At 38.1% G+C, this 17,494-nt stretch overlaps 2 protein-coding genes across 2 annotated transcripts in view; one reads left to right on the top strand and one right to left on the bottom strand.

Annotated features, from left to right (window-relative positions):
- ERO1B (endoplasmic reticulum oxidoreductase 1 beta) overlaps nucleotides 1-4,426 on the top strand; it is a gene marked incomplete at its 5' end in the record, with an annotated part of 57,928 nt that extends 53,502 nt beyond the window's left edge. Inside the window, one exon of the mRNA XM_082673725.1 lies at nucleotides 1,419-4,426. Coding sequence (XP_082529851.1) covers nucleotides 1,419-1,479 — 61 coding nt within the window. The 3' untranslated portion in view covers nucleotides 1,480-4,426. The remainder of the gene's footprint in view (nucleotides 1-1,418) is intronic.
- A 4,292-nt stretch (nucleotides 4,427-8,718) lies between these two features.
- Nucleotides 8,719-17,494, bottom strand: part of GPR137B (G protein-coupled receptor 137B) — a 52,825-nt gene continuing 44,049 nt past the window's right edge. The window contains exons 6-7 of the mRNA XM_082673224.1: nucleotides 14,302-14,426; nucleotides 8,719-12,284 (exon numbers count right to left, since the gene is read on the bottom strand). Of these exons, the coding sequence (XP_082529350.1) occupies nucleotides 12,173-12,284; nucleotides 14,302-14,426 (237 nt within the window). The 3' untranslated portion in view covers nucleotides 8,719-12,172. The remainder of the gene's footprint in view (nucleotides 12,285-14,301; nucleotides 14,427-17,494) is intronic.

Genomic DNA, 17,494 nt, shown 5'->3' with positions numbered 1-17,494 from the left:
CTCTTGTGTAATAAATTGTGAGGTCTGGAATGCATCTTCACAGAGATTCTGGTCCCATATAGTGCTGGCGAGTTTGTACTCCCCGCGTAAAAGGTAACCTACGGTTAATTTGTATGATAACCTTTGAGTTTTCTGACACTCTTCATTCTGTATCTATATCAGACTTTGAGCATACTTTTTTCGCTGCTCTTTACTAAACTCTCTTTTCTTTAGTTATGGACCTTGGTTTCTACCGTATCTTCATATGTATTTTGATAGGTATTTTTAAAAACAGGTACTTTGAGGTACAGCATATGATTTTACACATTTATTTTGTTTAATAATCATAATGTTTTTTCGTAATAAGTAAACACTGTTTCAGTCCTCTAATATTCTGAGGATTAGAGTAAGAATTCATTTTCTGTTAATCCTACAGCTTGTAAGAATATAAAGAAAATGTTTTTGAGACCATAACGGACATAGATTTTTTTTGAGAGGACATATGGTCTTGGGATCTGATGAACTGGTTAGAACCCACCTACTCTACTAGCTGAGCAGCCCTGGGAAAATTACTTGATTTATTTGAGCCTCAGTTTTCCTAAAATGTAAAATCAGGGTTAATTTTATCTACCTTGTGGAATTTTTTTTAAACAATTAATGAGATTATATCTGTGATGAGCTTAGAACGTTGCTTACCATACGTTAAGCTCTCAATATAAGAAAAGCTGTTATTTATTAAGTTCTTAAAGAAATGAGCTCAGTACTGCATTCTACATTATCTTAAGCTATAGAAAGAAAAACATTAGATTTTTATTGTATCAACCCTGAATTGTACCTAAGAATAATTGAGCTTATAGAATTTTATTTTTATGATTTCCATTCTAGAGTTTTACTTCTGGGTCTGGGCTCAGAAGCATTTCATTCATTTATTCACTCAATAATTTATTGAACACTATAAATATGGGTGGATGGAGGGCATAGGGATTCATCAATAGACAGAATAAATAGAACCTGTGCCTTTGTGTTAAAACAAATTAGTGTTTGGGTTAAAACAAATCCGTCTTTGGGGAACAAGAAAGAAGCGGATTTGGAGAGTAATGTGCAAAATGAATTTATAAGGCCAATGTAAATGATTTGAGATTCTTTATTGTAATGAATTACCATACCACTGTTCCCATCATTAATCTAGAATCTGTTGATAATATGAAGTAACTGGCTTCCTTTGCCCCTTCTAAACCAAGAGTAGCGAACTGCAGCTCTGTTTTGTCAGTCTTTATAGCATACGCATTTGAAAATGGAAGCTTCACTGCTTAGTGTTGTTTACAGCATTTTACTTTCGATTTTGCTTTCAAATTGTAGCCCATATAACAGCATCAATAATTTGAAATGTGTACACATCATATTAGCTGTGCTAATATGCTTTCTTTTTTCTCTTGTAGGCTTTCTACAAGTATAAAAGAGTTACAGAATTTCAAAGTCTTACTACAACACAGTAGGTAATAGAGGCTTTTATATGTCTAATTAGAGACATAAAGTGACTGTGTGAAGCCTTTTTAGTCTTGGACATTTCAGCAGAAGGAGACTAATCTTCAGACTTCAAGAATTCTGAACTCTTAAAGAGAAAATTCAAATGTTCACTTGAATATTTATGCTTCTTAATAGATTATCAATTAGAGATATTTGTAAAGGAAGTATATACTTTTAAAACATGTAAACTACACTAATTCTGTATTTAATTCCATGTGTTTCCATCTGTTGAATATTCTGCTATTCCATTTGTTTAGAATTGGCTTTGTGCTTATTCTATTCTTTGTTTCCAGCTGTCAAACTTAAATGACTATGTCTCCATCTGAATAATACTGTTAACTAGTCTATTATGGAAAAGGAGAGCTAGGGAGCAAATGTTGCTTAGGGCAGGTATCAGTGACAAAAATTCATCAGTTATTTTTAAATGTATTTTTAGCCTTGCCTAGCTCTGTGTATCACCTTCTGTAATATGGAAGTGTCAGCGTGATCAATGACCCTTTCAATGTATAGTTATAACTTAGAATCCCCAAGGCTTCGGTTTCATTGGTTTTTATTGAAGATTCTAGGTGGTTGTTGTTGTGTTTTGCTTTGGTCTAAAGGACCTGCTTCGGCAAAGGTGAATAAGTACTATCCCCATGCTACCCAGCCAGATTTCACGTGCCTGCGGTGGGCTGGCTCAAGAGGATTCTTTAGAACCTGTGAATTAGAACCTGTAAATCAGTTTCTATTGATTGTGTGTTTCTTTGCCCCTACTCCAATTTTAGAAATTTTTGTTTAATAAACCAAAAAAATTGCATAAATACTTATTTAATAGTTTCCATCTTGATAAAATTTGAATGGAATTGTATGGATTTATAACACCAAATGAAAACACTATATACACAAAACTTACTATATTAAAGTAAGCATTTTTAAAGGACTTTATTTCAGAATACAGTCTATGCAATGCTCTTTCAATCTGATTTTCTTTGGTAGGGTATTTAAGTAGATAAATTAATTCATACCTTCTCTAAGCTTCCCCTTTCCCCACCTTTTCTTTTTTAGTTCTTTGTATATAAATGGTACTTCGTGTGACTTGTACCAACAGATGACTTCATAAGTCCTAAACTGTCATTTTTTAAACCTAGGATTTAAATATCCTTAATATTTAAGATATTGATTATTTTAAAAGGTGTTAGTATATATAATGTGATTAATTCGGAAGGTTGCATCTGTGTAGAAGTCACGCGGGTATCAGTCTTTCATGAAGTAAATAAGTGCTCTTAAACCCATATCTTATCCTGCCAAAGTCTGAATGTGTTCACTGATGATTTTTAGTGACATATTTTAACTTGTATTTAGTTGGCTTTATCCCTTTTAAAAATACTTAGCCATCCCTTGGAGGTCTATGGTTTGAGGGAGTAAGATATCACTATTTAATTATTTTCTTACCCCATTTCTAACCTTTATAGACCTGGAGTTTTCATTTTGTTGTTGACAGTGGTGGTATTTCTTTTAAGTTGAATAAAACAGGCTGACTTGGTTGGAGGCTCCTCTACTTTCTCTTTTCATTTTTAGGGATGCAAGTTATTGTCTGGTGGGAGAGGGGGACCTTCAGGTAAATTTGTCTAAAAAGTGAATATCTAAGTAATCTTGCTGGTAAATTAATAAGAATTATTCTTAGTGTTTTTCAGAGTCTAAGAAAATGTGAATGTTTTGCACTTTGTCTATTATTACTGTAAGTTTAAAAATCTTTTTGGTAGTGTCACTTCATCGTTCCCTCAGTTAAAGATAAAGGCTATTATTTAAGCTCTGTTTCCTGGAGAAGATCTTTGGTCATTTCCATTTCTTGCTTCTTTCCTTTACTGTGATTTGTTTCAAGATTAGTTACAATTGTGTATTAGAGTGAGTTCTAGGATTAAAAGATCTAGTTAGGGTAAAAAGTTCTTTTAAAGGTTTTAACAGATCTTTCACTACCAAGAAAATAAACAAATGAAGTATTCTTAAGCTGAAATCTATTTGATTAACTTTATTTTACCATAAATTAGATTGTGGCGGGCAGCCTACATTTTTGTGTATGTGTGTGCTTTTCAAATGAATGTGTATGTGATAGGAATCTTTGTTTTGCGAGCCTGGTGATGTTTTATGGTCCTTGTGATATAAACTTTTTTCCAACTCACATACCTTTTTGTTGTCAAGTGATACTAGAGTACCGACTGCATTGTGAAAATGCTTGGCATTTTGTCTTTATCTCATCACCTAATTTAAAAGTCCAACACTTGATAATGTAACTTGACAGAAATGATTGTACCAGCTGATAAAGTAATGAAAAGGAAGAAAAGGAAAATATTCCTTCCTTCAATGGCATAAGTTTATTTTTTTTTCTTAAGTGGCATCTATGTAAGTTAGAAATACTGTATATTAAAACTGATAAATTTAAGTGTTTCTCTTGTGTTGATTCTTAGATTATGAGGAGGATCAGACAATATTAGTAATAGTTTTTACAGTTTTGAAATCTGATAAACCCAGCGTTTTATTTTGACATTTTAACATTGTGAGTTACTCAGTACTTATAATCTCTGTACGTATATGAAACACTGTGCCATGTTTTACAGCTTTATCTAGGTGCCACTGTATATAAAAAAGGACAGCTATTTTGATCTCCGTCAGCATTGCCTTCATCTGGAAATTTGGGAACAGTTCACAGTAAACCTCTCAGCAGTTTGCAAACTGAAGTACCTGCAGAAACCATAGCTATTCACCAAAATACAGACTGGGTGCATGGTACCATGGAAATTATTTGGTAAAACAAAACAACATAGACACACACCAAATTTACGTGTACTCTAAGTAACATCTACAGGCGCAGCTTTGATTTTGAACAGAATTCCAAATAATTTGCTGTTGTACCCACCAGATTATAGAAAATGTGAATTAAATGTTTCTGCCATCTTCCTATCTTGTTCTTTTTTTTTAACCCCCTTTTAAATGTTTCCTTTTATGAGATGAAAACTGGTTATAATTTGGGCGAAGGGAGAAACTAGTCTGTGGTTGTTTCTTTTTAAAATCATAATTGCACTCACTGGCAGCCACTGTTGAAGGGCTTTGCATGGATTTATCTTCTCAGCAACGCTAGCAGGTAAGTACAATTACTTCTCTGTTTTTAAATATGAAAACTGAGGATAAGAGAGGCTAAGTAACTTATCCATAGTCGGAAATTCTAGGTTGTGGGACTAGAATTTGAAACTAGAAAGCCTGACTCTGTAGAGTCTTGGCTCAGAAGGTGGTGTATTTGCGTTAGTTTATAAATTGGCTTATTACCATTCAACTAAAAACTGGGGTCTTCTGGCATCTTTTGATTGGTATTGAGTCATAAAGCTTTTTAAATATACTTATTTTATTTTTTGAAAAGGTAATAACATTCACATGGTTCAAAAACCAAAAAATGTACAAAGCTCTACAGTGGAACGTTGTCTTTCTTGGGCCCAACTTTCCGTACTGGGCATCCTTCCCTTGCCCTCACCATCAGTCTGTGCTTGGCTTCTTATGTTTCCATCCATACATCTTTAAGGCATATACCAACAAATACAAAAAGTCTTATTTTTTCTCTCATTTTTACCCAAAGAGTGGCATCATATACGTACTGTTTGCTTTTTATTCCCCCCACTTAGGTTTTCTTGGCAGTCTTCCCATGTCAGTAGATAGCTTAATCACTTTTTTTTTTTTAGTAACTGCTTGGTATCCCATTATATGACTATGCAGTCGTTTAATTAGCCAATCTCCTATTAATGGGCATTTGGATTGTTTCCAGATATTGTATTGATGCCATTTTACACATATGTAAATACGTACTTGTAAGTCTAAATTCCCCCAAATGGAATTTTTGGGTCAAAGACCATGTGCATTCATAATTTTGAAAGATATTAGAATATTGCTCTCCACAGGGGACGGCTGTCAATTCACATGCCCACCTTCAGTTGAAGGCAGTATCTGCTCCTCCAGCCAATACCGGTGTTATTAAAAAGCTGGATTCTTGCTCTCCTAAGGTGCAAAAATTATGTATCAGTGTATTTTAGCTTGTATTTTTCCTATCACGTGTAAGGCTGACTACCTTTAATATGTTCAAGAGCCATATTTCCTTTCGTGTTCATAACTTTTACCCATCTTTCTACTGCACTGTTGATCTTATCAATTTCTAGGAGTGCTTTATTTGAGATGTTCATACTTTGACTGTAATAAGCTGTACTTTTTTTTTCTCCAGTCTGTCTTTTGACTTTGCTCATGGTGGTTTAGCCATGGAGATTTCTTTGTCTTTATGCAGTCGAATTTATTGTTTTAGTGGCTTCCAGACTTCTTGATAATTAAGAAGGCCCTTTTCACTCCACAGCAATAATTCACCTATATTTTCTTCTAGAACTTATAATATGACTTTATTTTTTTAGATCTAAATTTTGACTCCTTGGAGTGTATCCTGGCATAAAGTGCAAGTTAAGGATCCAACCTAATTTTTTCCCAGACGATTACCCAGTTAATCCGGTACCATTTATCGAACAGCTCATCTTTTTTCCTCACTAGTTTGAGATGCTATGTGTATCTCATCTAAAATCCTGGGTTCTCTATTTCATGGATCTATTCACTCCTGTACCTGTACCACATTGTTTTAACTACTCAGGGCCTATGTTTTAATACCTGGTACATTGGCCCCCTCTTATCTCCCCTGCCCCCTTTCAAAATTTTAAAATGATTTTTTTTAGCTGTTCTTGTTTGTTCCATAGGAGCTTAAAAAAATAAAGTCCTTTAACATAAGAATCATGCTAAAAACTCTGCCCACCTCAGTGTTTTCTCTGGAGCGTTGCCCTTTTAACCACATAATGTGTCACTGTTCTTTTGATACTTCACCTGATAAAAATCTACTTTTTATTATCTGTTGTGTTAATCATTTCAGTATTCTAGTTGCCAGCGCCCAAACAGGTGAGAGCAAAGAGACAGAACGTGAGATGCCTGTGTAGACAGAATTTCATCTCAGTGCTTCCGTTTTTTTAAGACCTAGTTCTCAAATCATTCGTAGAAGCTGTCTTGCTATACAGTCCTTATTTCCTTTTTTACTCCATTATGGATTCTTTGTCCAAAAGTTGGATGTCTGTCAAAGATTCATAACAAAACAGGGAGGGGCCCTTAAATGAGTATTAATCTTCTAAAATTAATATGCAGTGTATAAAAGTGCAAGTGCAAGAAGTCACCTTAAAAAAGCCCCGGTGATATATACCAGAAGAAACGGGATTTGAATATTCACTCACTGTTCTAGGAGCTGGGCATATAGCAGTGAACGAAACAGACATATCCCTGCCATCGTGTAACGTATGAATTCTGTAACCTCACTAGGTTATATCTAGTTGATAGCGAGAATGCACTCAGAGGAAGACTACAGTTGACCCTTGAACAACATGGGTTTGAACTGCACGGGTCTACTTAACATGCAGATTTTCTTCAGTATATACATATTACAGTACTATGTGATGCGTGGTTGGTTGAATCTGCAGATTTAGAACCGGAGATACGGAGAGCTGATTACAAAGTTACATGTGGATTTCTGACTGCCTGGGGGTCAGCCCCCTAACCTTCACGATGTTCAGTAATCAACTGTGTATCAGTCGAAGAGGAATAGGTAACACAGAAACCTGTCTAGTGGAGAAGGTCCCCTCGATGTGAATGAATCTTATTTGCTTGACAGTGCCATCAAGTTGTCACAGGCTGATTAAAACCGTCTACCTACCACCCCTTGGTCAGGGCAGAGTCTGCGTTCACCATGCATCGTTCTGATATCATTTAACTTTTCCGTGCGGATTTCCTTCACAGACTGTATCTCCAAATGGGTAAGTGTTCTGCTGTCCTTTAACAGGTTTTCAGTCTGCAGACCTGAAGCCCAGACTCTAGGCTAGTGAACGCACCAAGGGGATAGCACACCAAGGATATACAGTAGCACAAATTGAATGGCGCTGGTAAAGCATTATTTGGTTATCCTAAACTTACCCTTTCTATACCTCAAATCAGTGCCGTCAAGGAGCACGTATGACTTGGGACTGCAAAGAAACGGGAGGGACTGTTGTAGGTTAGCAAGGGTCGTGGGAAATTGAGGGTCAGAGTCAAGAAAGGTCAGAGTGACAGGGATCAGCAGAGAAGAGAGAGATTTTGAAGCTCATACAAGCTGAAAAGAAACAGGTCATGGATCCAGCTGAAGAGAGCAGGCAGCTCATCTCTAGTTCTGACTAGGTTCTTAAAGTTCAGAGACAGAAAACATATTCTGGAGATAAAAGACTCTAATATTCTGAGTGGTAGGGCACCAGGCTCCAAAAGGACAGATCAGGTTTGGAGGCTAAAGAATGAATGCTGGCAAGGTATGATTAGTCTCTAGGTAAACGGGGTAGGTCCCAGCGACAGGTCAAGGGATAGAGATAGAGGTACGAATCCAGCTTTAGAGGAACCAGGTAGATACCATTAGGAGCTGCTGAGTCAACAGGTTTGGATCTGAGGACTTTGAAACCCCTACTTGATGACCTGGCAGCCAGTCTCAGAACCCCACACTGAATGAACCCACATCAGTGCCCAGGCCCAGAGGAGCTGAGTGACAGGTACGGGGAATGAACCCAGAGATCTAGGTTGGAGGCACACGAACATCAGCTGACTTTTAAGGTATTTTGACCCTTTGGTGCAAGGGCTCTTCATAAATACATACCTGCTAAGCGCCAAGAGTAGGGTTAATGTAAGGGTGGTGGTGAGTCCACAGGCTGGGCCCACAGACACAAGTACTGAGCCCAGGGTCTAGCACATAGTAGGTGCTCAATAAACACTGACTGAATTCCACTTCCTTATCCTCATGGTCCCTTTAAAAAAATGTTTCCTCACTTTAATCCGTTTGTTTATAGTCTTTGAGAAGAATTCCACTATTTAGCTTGATCCTTTCCAAAAGCTCCTCCATCTGGACTATGAAGTCTTAAGTAGTAGTATGCATAGTTAGAAATGCTTCCAATTAAAAAAAATTCTCACCTATATGGAATAAAAATTAGAAATGCACATTAGATGTGTCTTTGATCAGCCCTATACTTTATCATGCAGTAATCTAAAGACACGAGAGCAAGGTTTTTTTTTTTTTAAAAACAAAGTTTCTTTATTTGGAAATCTTGATAGTTTCAAATATTTAGACCCATTTAGTTCTAATATAAGTTCATCTTTATGGTTAAAAAGTAAAAGCAATATTCTTGTAATACTATGTAAACGTAAATGAGGACCTTTTTCTCAAAGCACTTCTCACGCTCTAGGATTTACTAACAGTTATTCCTTTCCTCTTAATAGGGGTTAATTGTTCAAGGCCAACAAAGAGCAGTTCTTCTGGATTTTGGTAAGAGAGAAAATTGGGGGATGCATTAGCAAGTGTGCCTGATGTAAGCAGCTAAACACAATAACCAGCATAGTCATTAGCAGTGTGCCCGACACATTCAAGAAAGAACTGGCATAGCTAAATGTGACTGGTGTGTGTATATTTTAAGAATCAAAACCTCTTAGAGTCCACAGCTCTGTGTGTTACACTCCGGGTGTTTTAATCATCAGCCCAATTAAATGGGTTAATTGTAGAAAGGAAAAAGAGCCACTGAAGGACATCTTACAGGCAGACCTCATTTTACTGTGCTTTACTTCATTGCACCTCAGGTGCTGCATTTTCTACAAATTGAAGGTCTGAGGCAACCCTGCATTGCACAAGTCTGTCGGCACCATTTTTTCAACAGCATGTGCTCACTTTGTGACTCTGGCACATTTTGGTAATTCTCCCAATATTTCAAACTTTTTTCATTATTACTATATTTGTTAAGGTGATCCATGATCTTTGATGTTACTACTATGACTTGAAGGCTCAGATAATGGTTAACATTTTTTAGCAATGTTTTTAAATTAAGGTACATACATTGCTTTTTAAGATATAATGCTACTGCACACTTCATAGACTACAGTGTAGTGTACACATAACTTTTACATGCACTGGGAAACCAAAAAAAATCATGTGATTCAGTTTATTGCAATGTTTTGCTTTATTGCAGTGATCTGGAACCAAACTGCAGTTATCTCCAAGGTCTGCCTGTACACAAATCAGTTGGAATTCTTTAGAAAATTAACTCCATAATTAACTCTGTTATGCATATTTCCAGTGGATGCACAGGAACATTCACATGCAGCCTTTTAGTGTTGAATCAGACTTAGCTAAATGATGGTACAAAATTTTCAGTGATATTGCCATACTTCCCCATACTTTTTTAACGTTCCAATTATGGGAGTTTTAATTTCATCATGTTGCCTTAAGACAAGAGGACAGTTGGGTATTTTAGAACCAGTAATCACCATTCCTTGCTTTCTCTTGGCCTTTAGTATTTCACCTAGGAGTAGCTTTGTTAGTGTACTTGGCAACACAAGTAAATTAGGAAGTTAAAGGAAATTTTAATTTTCCTTTCCACACCATACACACAACATTTCAGAGTATACGTGATCATTTACGAGAGAGAGTTTGTTACAATCAGTTTTTCATATTCTAGATGTGTTTACATTACTTGTACTTTAAGGCATTACTTTTCAAAAAGGGAAGAAGAGAAAAATAGGCACTTAAAACATTTTTATCGTTTCTGATAAAAAAATAGTTCAAATAATACTAGCAGCTTAATCATAAAAATAGATTACGGCTTTTATCAGTTAATGCTGAGTATTTCAATTTTCTTGCCAATAATAATAATAAGATATTTGTATGTCATAGGATGAGTATAATAATTGCATGATGTTTTGACCTAATATTGAAGAACTGCAGTACCTCCTGAAAGCATGATTTAAAGGATTTTTAAGCATTTGCTGAGTCTGCCTTTAAATTCTTCTAAGTATCACTAACAAAGATAGTATGACAAGTAGGGTGTTCTTAAAGCTATTTAGAATAACAACTTATAATATTTTAAGGTAACCTGAATAATCAGTGCAAATTTTGCTTCAGTGTAGAATTTTCCCTGGCAGTAACTGTTTTAAATATGTGACCCAAATTCTTCCATATACTGAAAAGCAAGAATGTTGTTGTGTGTGATTATGCAGGGTGAAGGTGTTGGTACACATGAAAAACCCAATCATGACCCACTGAAAACTTGAGATCCTGATTTTTAAATACCATCAAGATAAGAGAAGCAGACTTGATCACTGTGAAATCAGTGCCCGGAGACAAGTTATTCCTGAAGGCCAAACTGGGAAGGAAGACATCAGAAATGGGTTTCGTCACGTGGGCAGAACTTGCTAATATAAGTTCCTTTTCATCTGCCCCTCCCCTCTGTCCCTAGATGTGAGATTTCCTAGGCAGAGCAGAAAGATACTTTCTCTCTGGTAACAATACTTCCTCTAGTACTCCAGCCTCCCTGACAGAGCCATGTACAGTCTCCTATTATAGGCAGTTTTATAACTGCAGGCCACATATATATGTATATATATAGACTTGGAGATTTTAGAATGGCATTTATGGTTGGGGAACTAGTATTTCATGACGTGTTTCACTTAAATGAAATACTACTTACAAGCAACTGTCTGGAATGCCCTTTTCCATGGCTGAGAGGCAGGACTCATGCTATAGGATACGGCAGTGCTACTACCATTTTAAACATGCAGCTTCCAGTGGGCTGCTTTCAGAGCTACTTAAAAAGTCTTATTTTAAATATGGTTGGAAACTGTAAGAAAACTGTTAGGATTCCACATAGTCTTTTGGCTCAAGGACTCAGGGTTACCGGTTATTAAACCCCTTTTGAGAACCTCTTCGTTGTTCACTAATGAATGTTCAGTGAGCTGGGAAAGGTGCAGTCTTGAAGTCCTGAGGTAATGGGTATCAGATTCACTGGGCTAACAAACTGTGCAAAAAATCTCTGAATACAGCAGAGGAAGTTTAATAGTGTAAGTCAATTCTATCAGTGTTTTTATTAACTTTATCAACTTATCACTGATGGTATACATTAGTGCCCTGTTGAAAGGAGTACTAAATTTTGGCAAAATTTAGGAGATTCTCTGAGGAACCAACCATCTATGCCTCCAACAACTCTTAAGGAGCCAGTTTACGTACTATGCAGTCTGTTGACGTTCTGCCACACTGTAACTTTCAACACTGGAGCTGCAATCGACTTTCTAGATGTCAACTGTACTTAGAGTCTACCAGAATCTGAGCGATCTGAAGAGGTAAGGATTTGAGGAATACTTTAGTCCAAAAGCCTTTAAAACAAAACCAAACAAAACAAAAACCATCAGACCATATACTGTATACTTTTAAAGTGAATTATGCATAAAAGTCTGTGCAAACTACAACATATATTGCAGTAACATTCTCAAAAAATCCTAGTATATTTTAGCATTAAGTTATATAAAATACATCTTTATAAAAGTACAGATTTTTTTTGAAGTTTAAATTATACTCACTGAAACAGGCAGCCAGGCTCACTTTTTAGTACTAAAATAAGGTTTTTATCACTCTAAATTATTGCTTAGTCCTATGGAGCCATCAGAAACCTGTAACAAAGAAAAATCAAGTCCTATTTCTTAAGGAAACATGCCCTAAAAATTCAGCTGTCATTAAATTAGTCTTTCTGAAGATTTTCAACTGAGGCGTCGTCCATATAACTGTTAACTGATGCTACCCATGGCTTGGTTTGTCAGGATCCAAAGTTGAGTCTGGTTGTAAAGTCCCTACTTGAGCCAGGAAGCTGTTAGTTTGTTGTCCCCAATCATAGCAGTCCGGAGCAAAACTTGAAAAGAAAAAGAGAGATTTCAGTGACGTGAAACATTACGCTGACTGTTGATGACATGCCAATTTTAGGCGGACAGAACTAGGGTTTTGTATAAACCAGACAATCCCGAAGCTGTTGAAAGTAGCTTCTTGAAGCCCGTTTTCCCACTAAACAGTGCTGTGCACAGTGGCTAGAAGACCACCCACAAGTCACCTGGACTCTGTACAGCCCAGAAGTGTAGTGATACTGCAGCCACTCACTGTGTATAACAAGACGCTTTAGCAACAAATTGTATCTCAATCCTAATGGAGAGTATAGCTCACTACCTGTGTCTTTTTTTTTTTAACATCTTTATTGGAGTATAATTGCTTTACAGTGGTGTGTTTCTGCTTTTTAACAAAGTGAATCAGTTATACATATGTTCCCATATCTCTTCCCTCTTGCGCCTCCCTCCCTATCCCACCCCTCTAGGTGGTCACAAAGCACGGAGCTGATCTCCCTGTGCTATGCGGCTGCTTCCCACTAGCTATCTATTTTACGTTTGGTAGTGTATATATGTCCATGCCAGTCTCTCACTTTGTCCCAGCTTACCCTTCCCCCTCCCCGTGTCCTCAAGTCCATTCTCTAGTAGGTCTGTGTCTTTATTCCCGTCTTGCCCCTAGGTTCTTCATGACCTTTTTTTTCCCCTTAGATTACATATATATGTGTTAGCATACGGTATTTGTTTTTCTCTTTCTGACTTACTTCACTCTGTATGTCAGACTCTAGGGCCATCCTACCTGTGTGTCTTGGACAAATAACTTCTGTGCCTTGATTTAAAAAAAACTTTTTTTCCTGTGCCTCAATTTTATTATCTGTTAGAATGGGAGTAATATTGGTAACTACCTTGTTGGACTTTTGTGAGTTAATACCTGTAAAATGTTTATAACAGAATGTTACTATACAGTTAGCTCTCAATAATGTACATTATTGTTGTTTTATCATTATTTTCCTCTGTGTAATGGAAAGGGGATCTTTTCTTCTTCCACAGAGGCAGTGAGGGCACCCTCAGCTGTGTCTCTTCCGGCACGTGAGAGGTTAGGGCTGCTCCAGCAGGTTATAGAGGGACATACATAGCGAACAGGCAATGCCGTGGGGACTGGAGAAGAGAACAGTTTTAGGGAAGAGAGGTGGGACACCTTTTGACCTCAAAGGCCTGGAGTTCACTGACTCCTTTCCCAATTATCTGTGTTCTTTACACCTGCTGGCTGGGTGGACTGTTCTTTTTTCCCCAGCACTATATTTTATTCTGTCGTCTGACCAGGATTTCTCTGCTCCCTGATCCACTGAGAAAGCAAGGTATTCTCCCAGCTTTTTCTGACCCTGTAACAAGGACTCCTTTCAGACCTCTTTTAAGGTTTTCTAAGGATTTTACTGTAGTAGTAAAGAGCAGAAAAGCAAGCATAGCTTTATCATTTTGCCCCAGGGGGAAAAAGAATTTACCTTAATATGTAACGGTAGGTCTTTAAATTCACAAAGGGTTTCATAAGATAAGCTTTCACTTCTAAAAAACACTCAGCCGGAAGCTACCCTTTCACAGGAACAGTCCAGGGATCCTGGGAGGACGGGCAGAGTGAAGAGAGGAGCCTGGCAAGCACTAGGTCAGCCCTTTCTGCCCCTCTCGCCCCTGCTGGCCTTGAAGTCCCAGATTCACAGGTTGAAAGAAGGGACAGGATGATCGCTGAGCAGTGAAGTGTGGCTGAAGCGTCCCTGGGCTGAAGAGTGGGAAGGGAATCCAGTAGCTACCCCACCTCCTGTTTGCAGACCACGACGTGGCCTTGGCAGAGGTCGCGAAGCACATGATCTCAGGAGGCGGGTCTCGACTCTGGTTGCAGTTAGTCTTACTACTCAGATGCTTCCCCTCCTTTTCTGTTGGCCTCACCCTACCTCCAGCTCTGGGGTTTGATGCAGGCATTTCCGTTTAGTTTGAATCCATTTCATTGGCTCGGCCCTCAGCCTCCTAACCACGCCCCTCCAGCATGAACTAGGGTCTTACCTTCCCTGAAGTCCCTGAGGGGTAATGTTCCAGGCAAGGTCATCATCACTGTCATATCTTCGAGGGTTGTCAAAGAAATAAGATCTGGGACCAAATCCATGGCTGGGGACCATTCCAGGGTTGGTCTAGAAAGACAATGTAATGGTTCAGTGTATTTTCAGACACTGTGCCTTGCACGAGGCAAAGATAAATAACATCTCTTTCTTGCAAGAGACTAAAGATGCTCGATCCACCTGGATGGAGGCACTTGTAGCTGGAGTGTTCATTTCAGTTACTGTTTAATTTAAGAGGTATTAACTTTTTCTCATCAGTATGGACAAAATCTTCTTTCAGAGTTCTGCTTGCAGCAGTGAATGATCACTGTTTTAATCTCTTACAGAAAAATCAGACAATACCCAAATCAGCCAAACTAGACAGTCCCAAATTAGATATAAACCTGTATAATGATGTGGGCATTCACAACAAACTAAAATAATGAAATGATGAAATTTTGAGAGAGTTTCTTATCCAGTTTCTATAATCTGCCTCTCCTGTTTCTGTCCCCAAGCTGAGTTCACCTCTCAAAACAAATTACAGTTGTCCACAGGGGACTGGTTCTAGGACCCCCCCCCCCACAGATACCAAAATCCGAGGACGCTCAAGTCCCTAATATAAAATGATATAGTACAGTCAGGCCTCTGTATATGCGGATTTCGCGTTTGTGGCTTCAACCTGGCATAAAATCCCACGTTTGTTTGACATCTTTGTACATATCATTAGTGGTCTTTTTTTTTTTTTTTTTGGCCACACGGTGCAGCATGTGGGATCTTAGCTCCCCGATCAGGAACTGAACCCGCAGTCCCTTCAGTGGAAGCACGGAGTCTTAACCACTGGACCACCAGGGAAGTCCCTAGTGGTCTATTTAAAAGTTAACCAATAGAGTATGAAAAAAGGTTATTATAGGATGGATATCTATATGTGAATTTCTGCTTTTCTAAGACTCACCTAGCCAAACATAGGAAGCAAAGCGGAACTTATACAAGGTGGGACACCTTCAAATTTACTGTTTATAGCAGTTCAAGAATGTCTGTACAAAGAATGAAGTTGGACCCTTACCTCACACATAAACAAAAAGTAACTCAAAATAGATCAAAGACCTAAACGAAAGACTAAAAATTATAAAACTCTTAAAATATAGGGGCAAATCTTCATGACCTACAATTTAGCAAAGGATTCTTAGATATGACACCAAAAACATGAGCAACAAACCAAAAAAACAGATAAACTGGACTTCAAAATTAAAAACGTTTTTCTGTCAAAAGACCATCAAGTGAAAAGACAGCCACAGAATGAGAAAATATTTGCAAATCACATATCTTTACAAGGGACATATCTAAAATATATAAAGGACTCATAACTCAATGGTAAAAAGACAACTCAATTTAAAAGTGGGCAGGGAATTCCCTGGTGGTCCAGTGGTTAGGACTCTGCACTCACTGCTAAGCACCCAGGTTCAATCCCTGGTTGGGGAACGAAGATCCCACAAGCCATGCACTGCAGCCAAAGAAAAATAAATTTTTTAAAAAGTGGGCAAAATATCTGAATAGACATTTTTCCAAGGAAGATATACAAATGGCCCATAAGTACATAAAAAATGCTTGACACATCATTAGTCATCAGGGAAATACAAATCAAAAGCCACAGTGAGATCTCTTATCAGGGCATCCTGAATCAGAAAGATAGATAACAGGGGCTTCCCTGGTGGCGCAGTGGTTGAGAGTCCGCTTGCTGATGCAGGGGACACGGGTTTGTGCCCCGGTCCGGAAGGGTCCCACATGCCGCGGAGCAGCTGGGCCCGTGAGCCATGGCCGCTGAGCCTGTGCGTCTGGAGCCTGTGCTCTGCAACGGGAGAGGCCACAACAGTGAGAGCCCTGTGTACGGCAAAAAAAAAAAAAAGAATCCGCCTGCCAATGCAGGGGACATGGGTTCGAGCCCTGGTCTGGGAAGATCCCACATGCCACGGAGCAACTAAGCCCGTGTGCCACAACTACTGAGCCTGTACGCCACAACTACTGAAGCCCATGCACCTAGAGCCCGTGCTCCGCAACAAGAGAAGCCACTGCAATGAGAAGCCCGTGCACCGCAACGAAGAGTAGCCCCCGCTCACCGCAACTAGAGAAAGCCCACGCGCAGCAACGAAGACCCAACACAGCCAAAAATAAATTTTTTTTTAAAAAAGGGATGAAAGACTTGAAACCATAAAACTCCTAGAAAAAACATAGGCAATAACGTCCTTGACATCAGTCTTGACGATTTTTGGATCTGACTCCAAAAGCAAAGGAAATAAAAGCAAAAATATACAAGTGGGACTACATGAAACCAGAAAGCTTCTGCGCACCAGAGGAAACCATCAACAAAATGAAAAGGCAACCTACTGAATGGTAGAAAATATTGGCAAATCCTAGATCTGATAAGGGGTTGATATACAAAATATATAAAGAACTCATACAACTCAATAGCAAAACAAAAAACAAACCCACCACAATCTGATTTTAAAATGGGCAGAGGATATGAACATTCTTCCAAAGAAGATGGCCAACTGGTTACATGAAAAGATGCTCAATGTCATTAATGATCAGGGAAATAAAAATCAAAACCACAATCAGTATCTCTGCATACCTGTCAGAATGGCTATAATCAAAAAAAAAAAAAAGAAAGTGTTGGCAAGGATGTGGAGGAAAGGGAATCCTTGAATCCACGTGCACTGCTGGTGGGAATGTAAATTGGTGCAGCCACTATGGAGCTTCCTCAAAAAATTAAAAACAGAACTACCACGATCCAGCAATTTCTCTTCTGCATATTTATCTGGAGAAAACGAAAACACTAATTCAAAAAGATATATATACCCCCATGTTCGCTGCAGCATTATTTACAATAGCCAAGATGTGGGAACAACCCAAGTGTCCACCAATGCATGGATGGATAAAGAAAATGTGATAACACACACGCTAGAAATATTCAGCCATAAAAAGAATGAAATCTCCTGGTAAACCATAATGGAAAAGAATATGAAAAAGAATACATATATGTATAACCAAGTCACTGCTGTACAGCAGAAATTAACACAACATTGTAAATCAACTACACTTCAATAAAATTAAAAAAAAAAAAAGAATGAAGTCTCGCCATTTGCAAAAATATGGTTGGACCTTGA

This window comes from Grampus griseus (assembly GCF_964374135.1).
Source record: "Grampus griseus genome assembly, chromosome: 16".
NCBI classification, from domain to species: Eukaryota; Metazoa; Chordata; class Mammalia; order Artiodactyla; family Delphinidae; genus Grampus; species Grampus griseus.
This window is presented reverse-complemented; position numbering and strand designations above follow the sequence as displayed.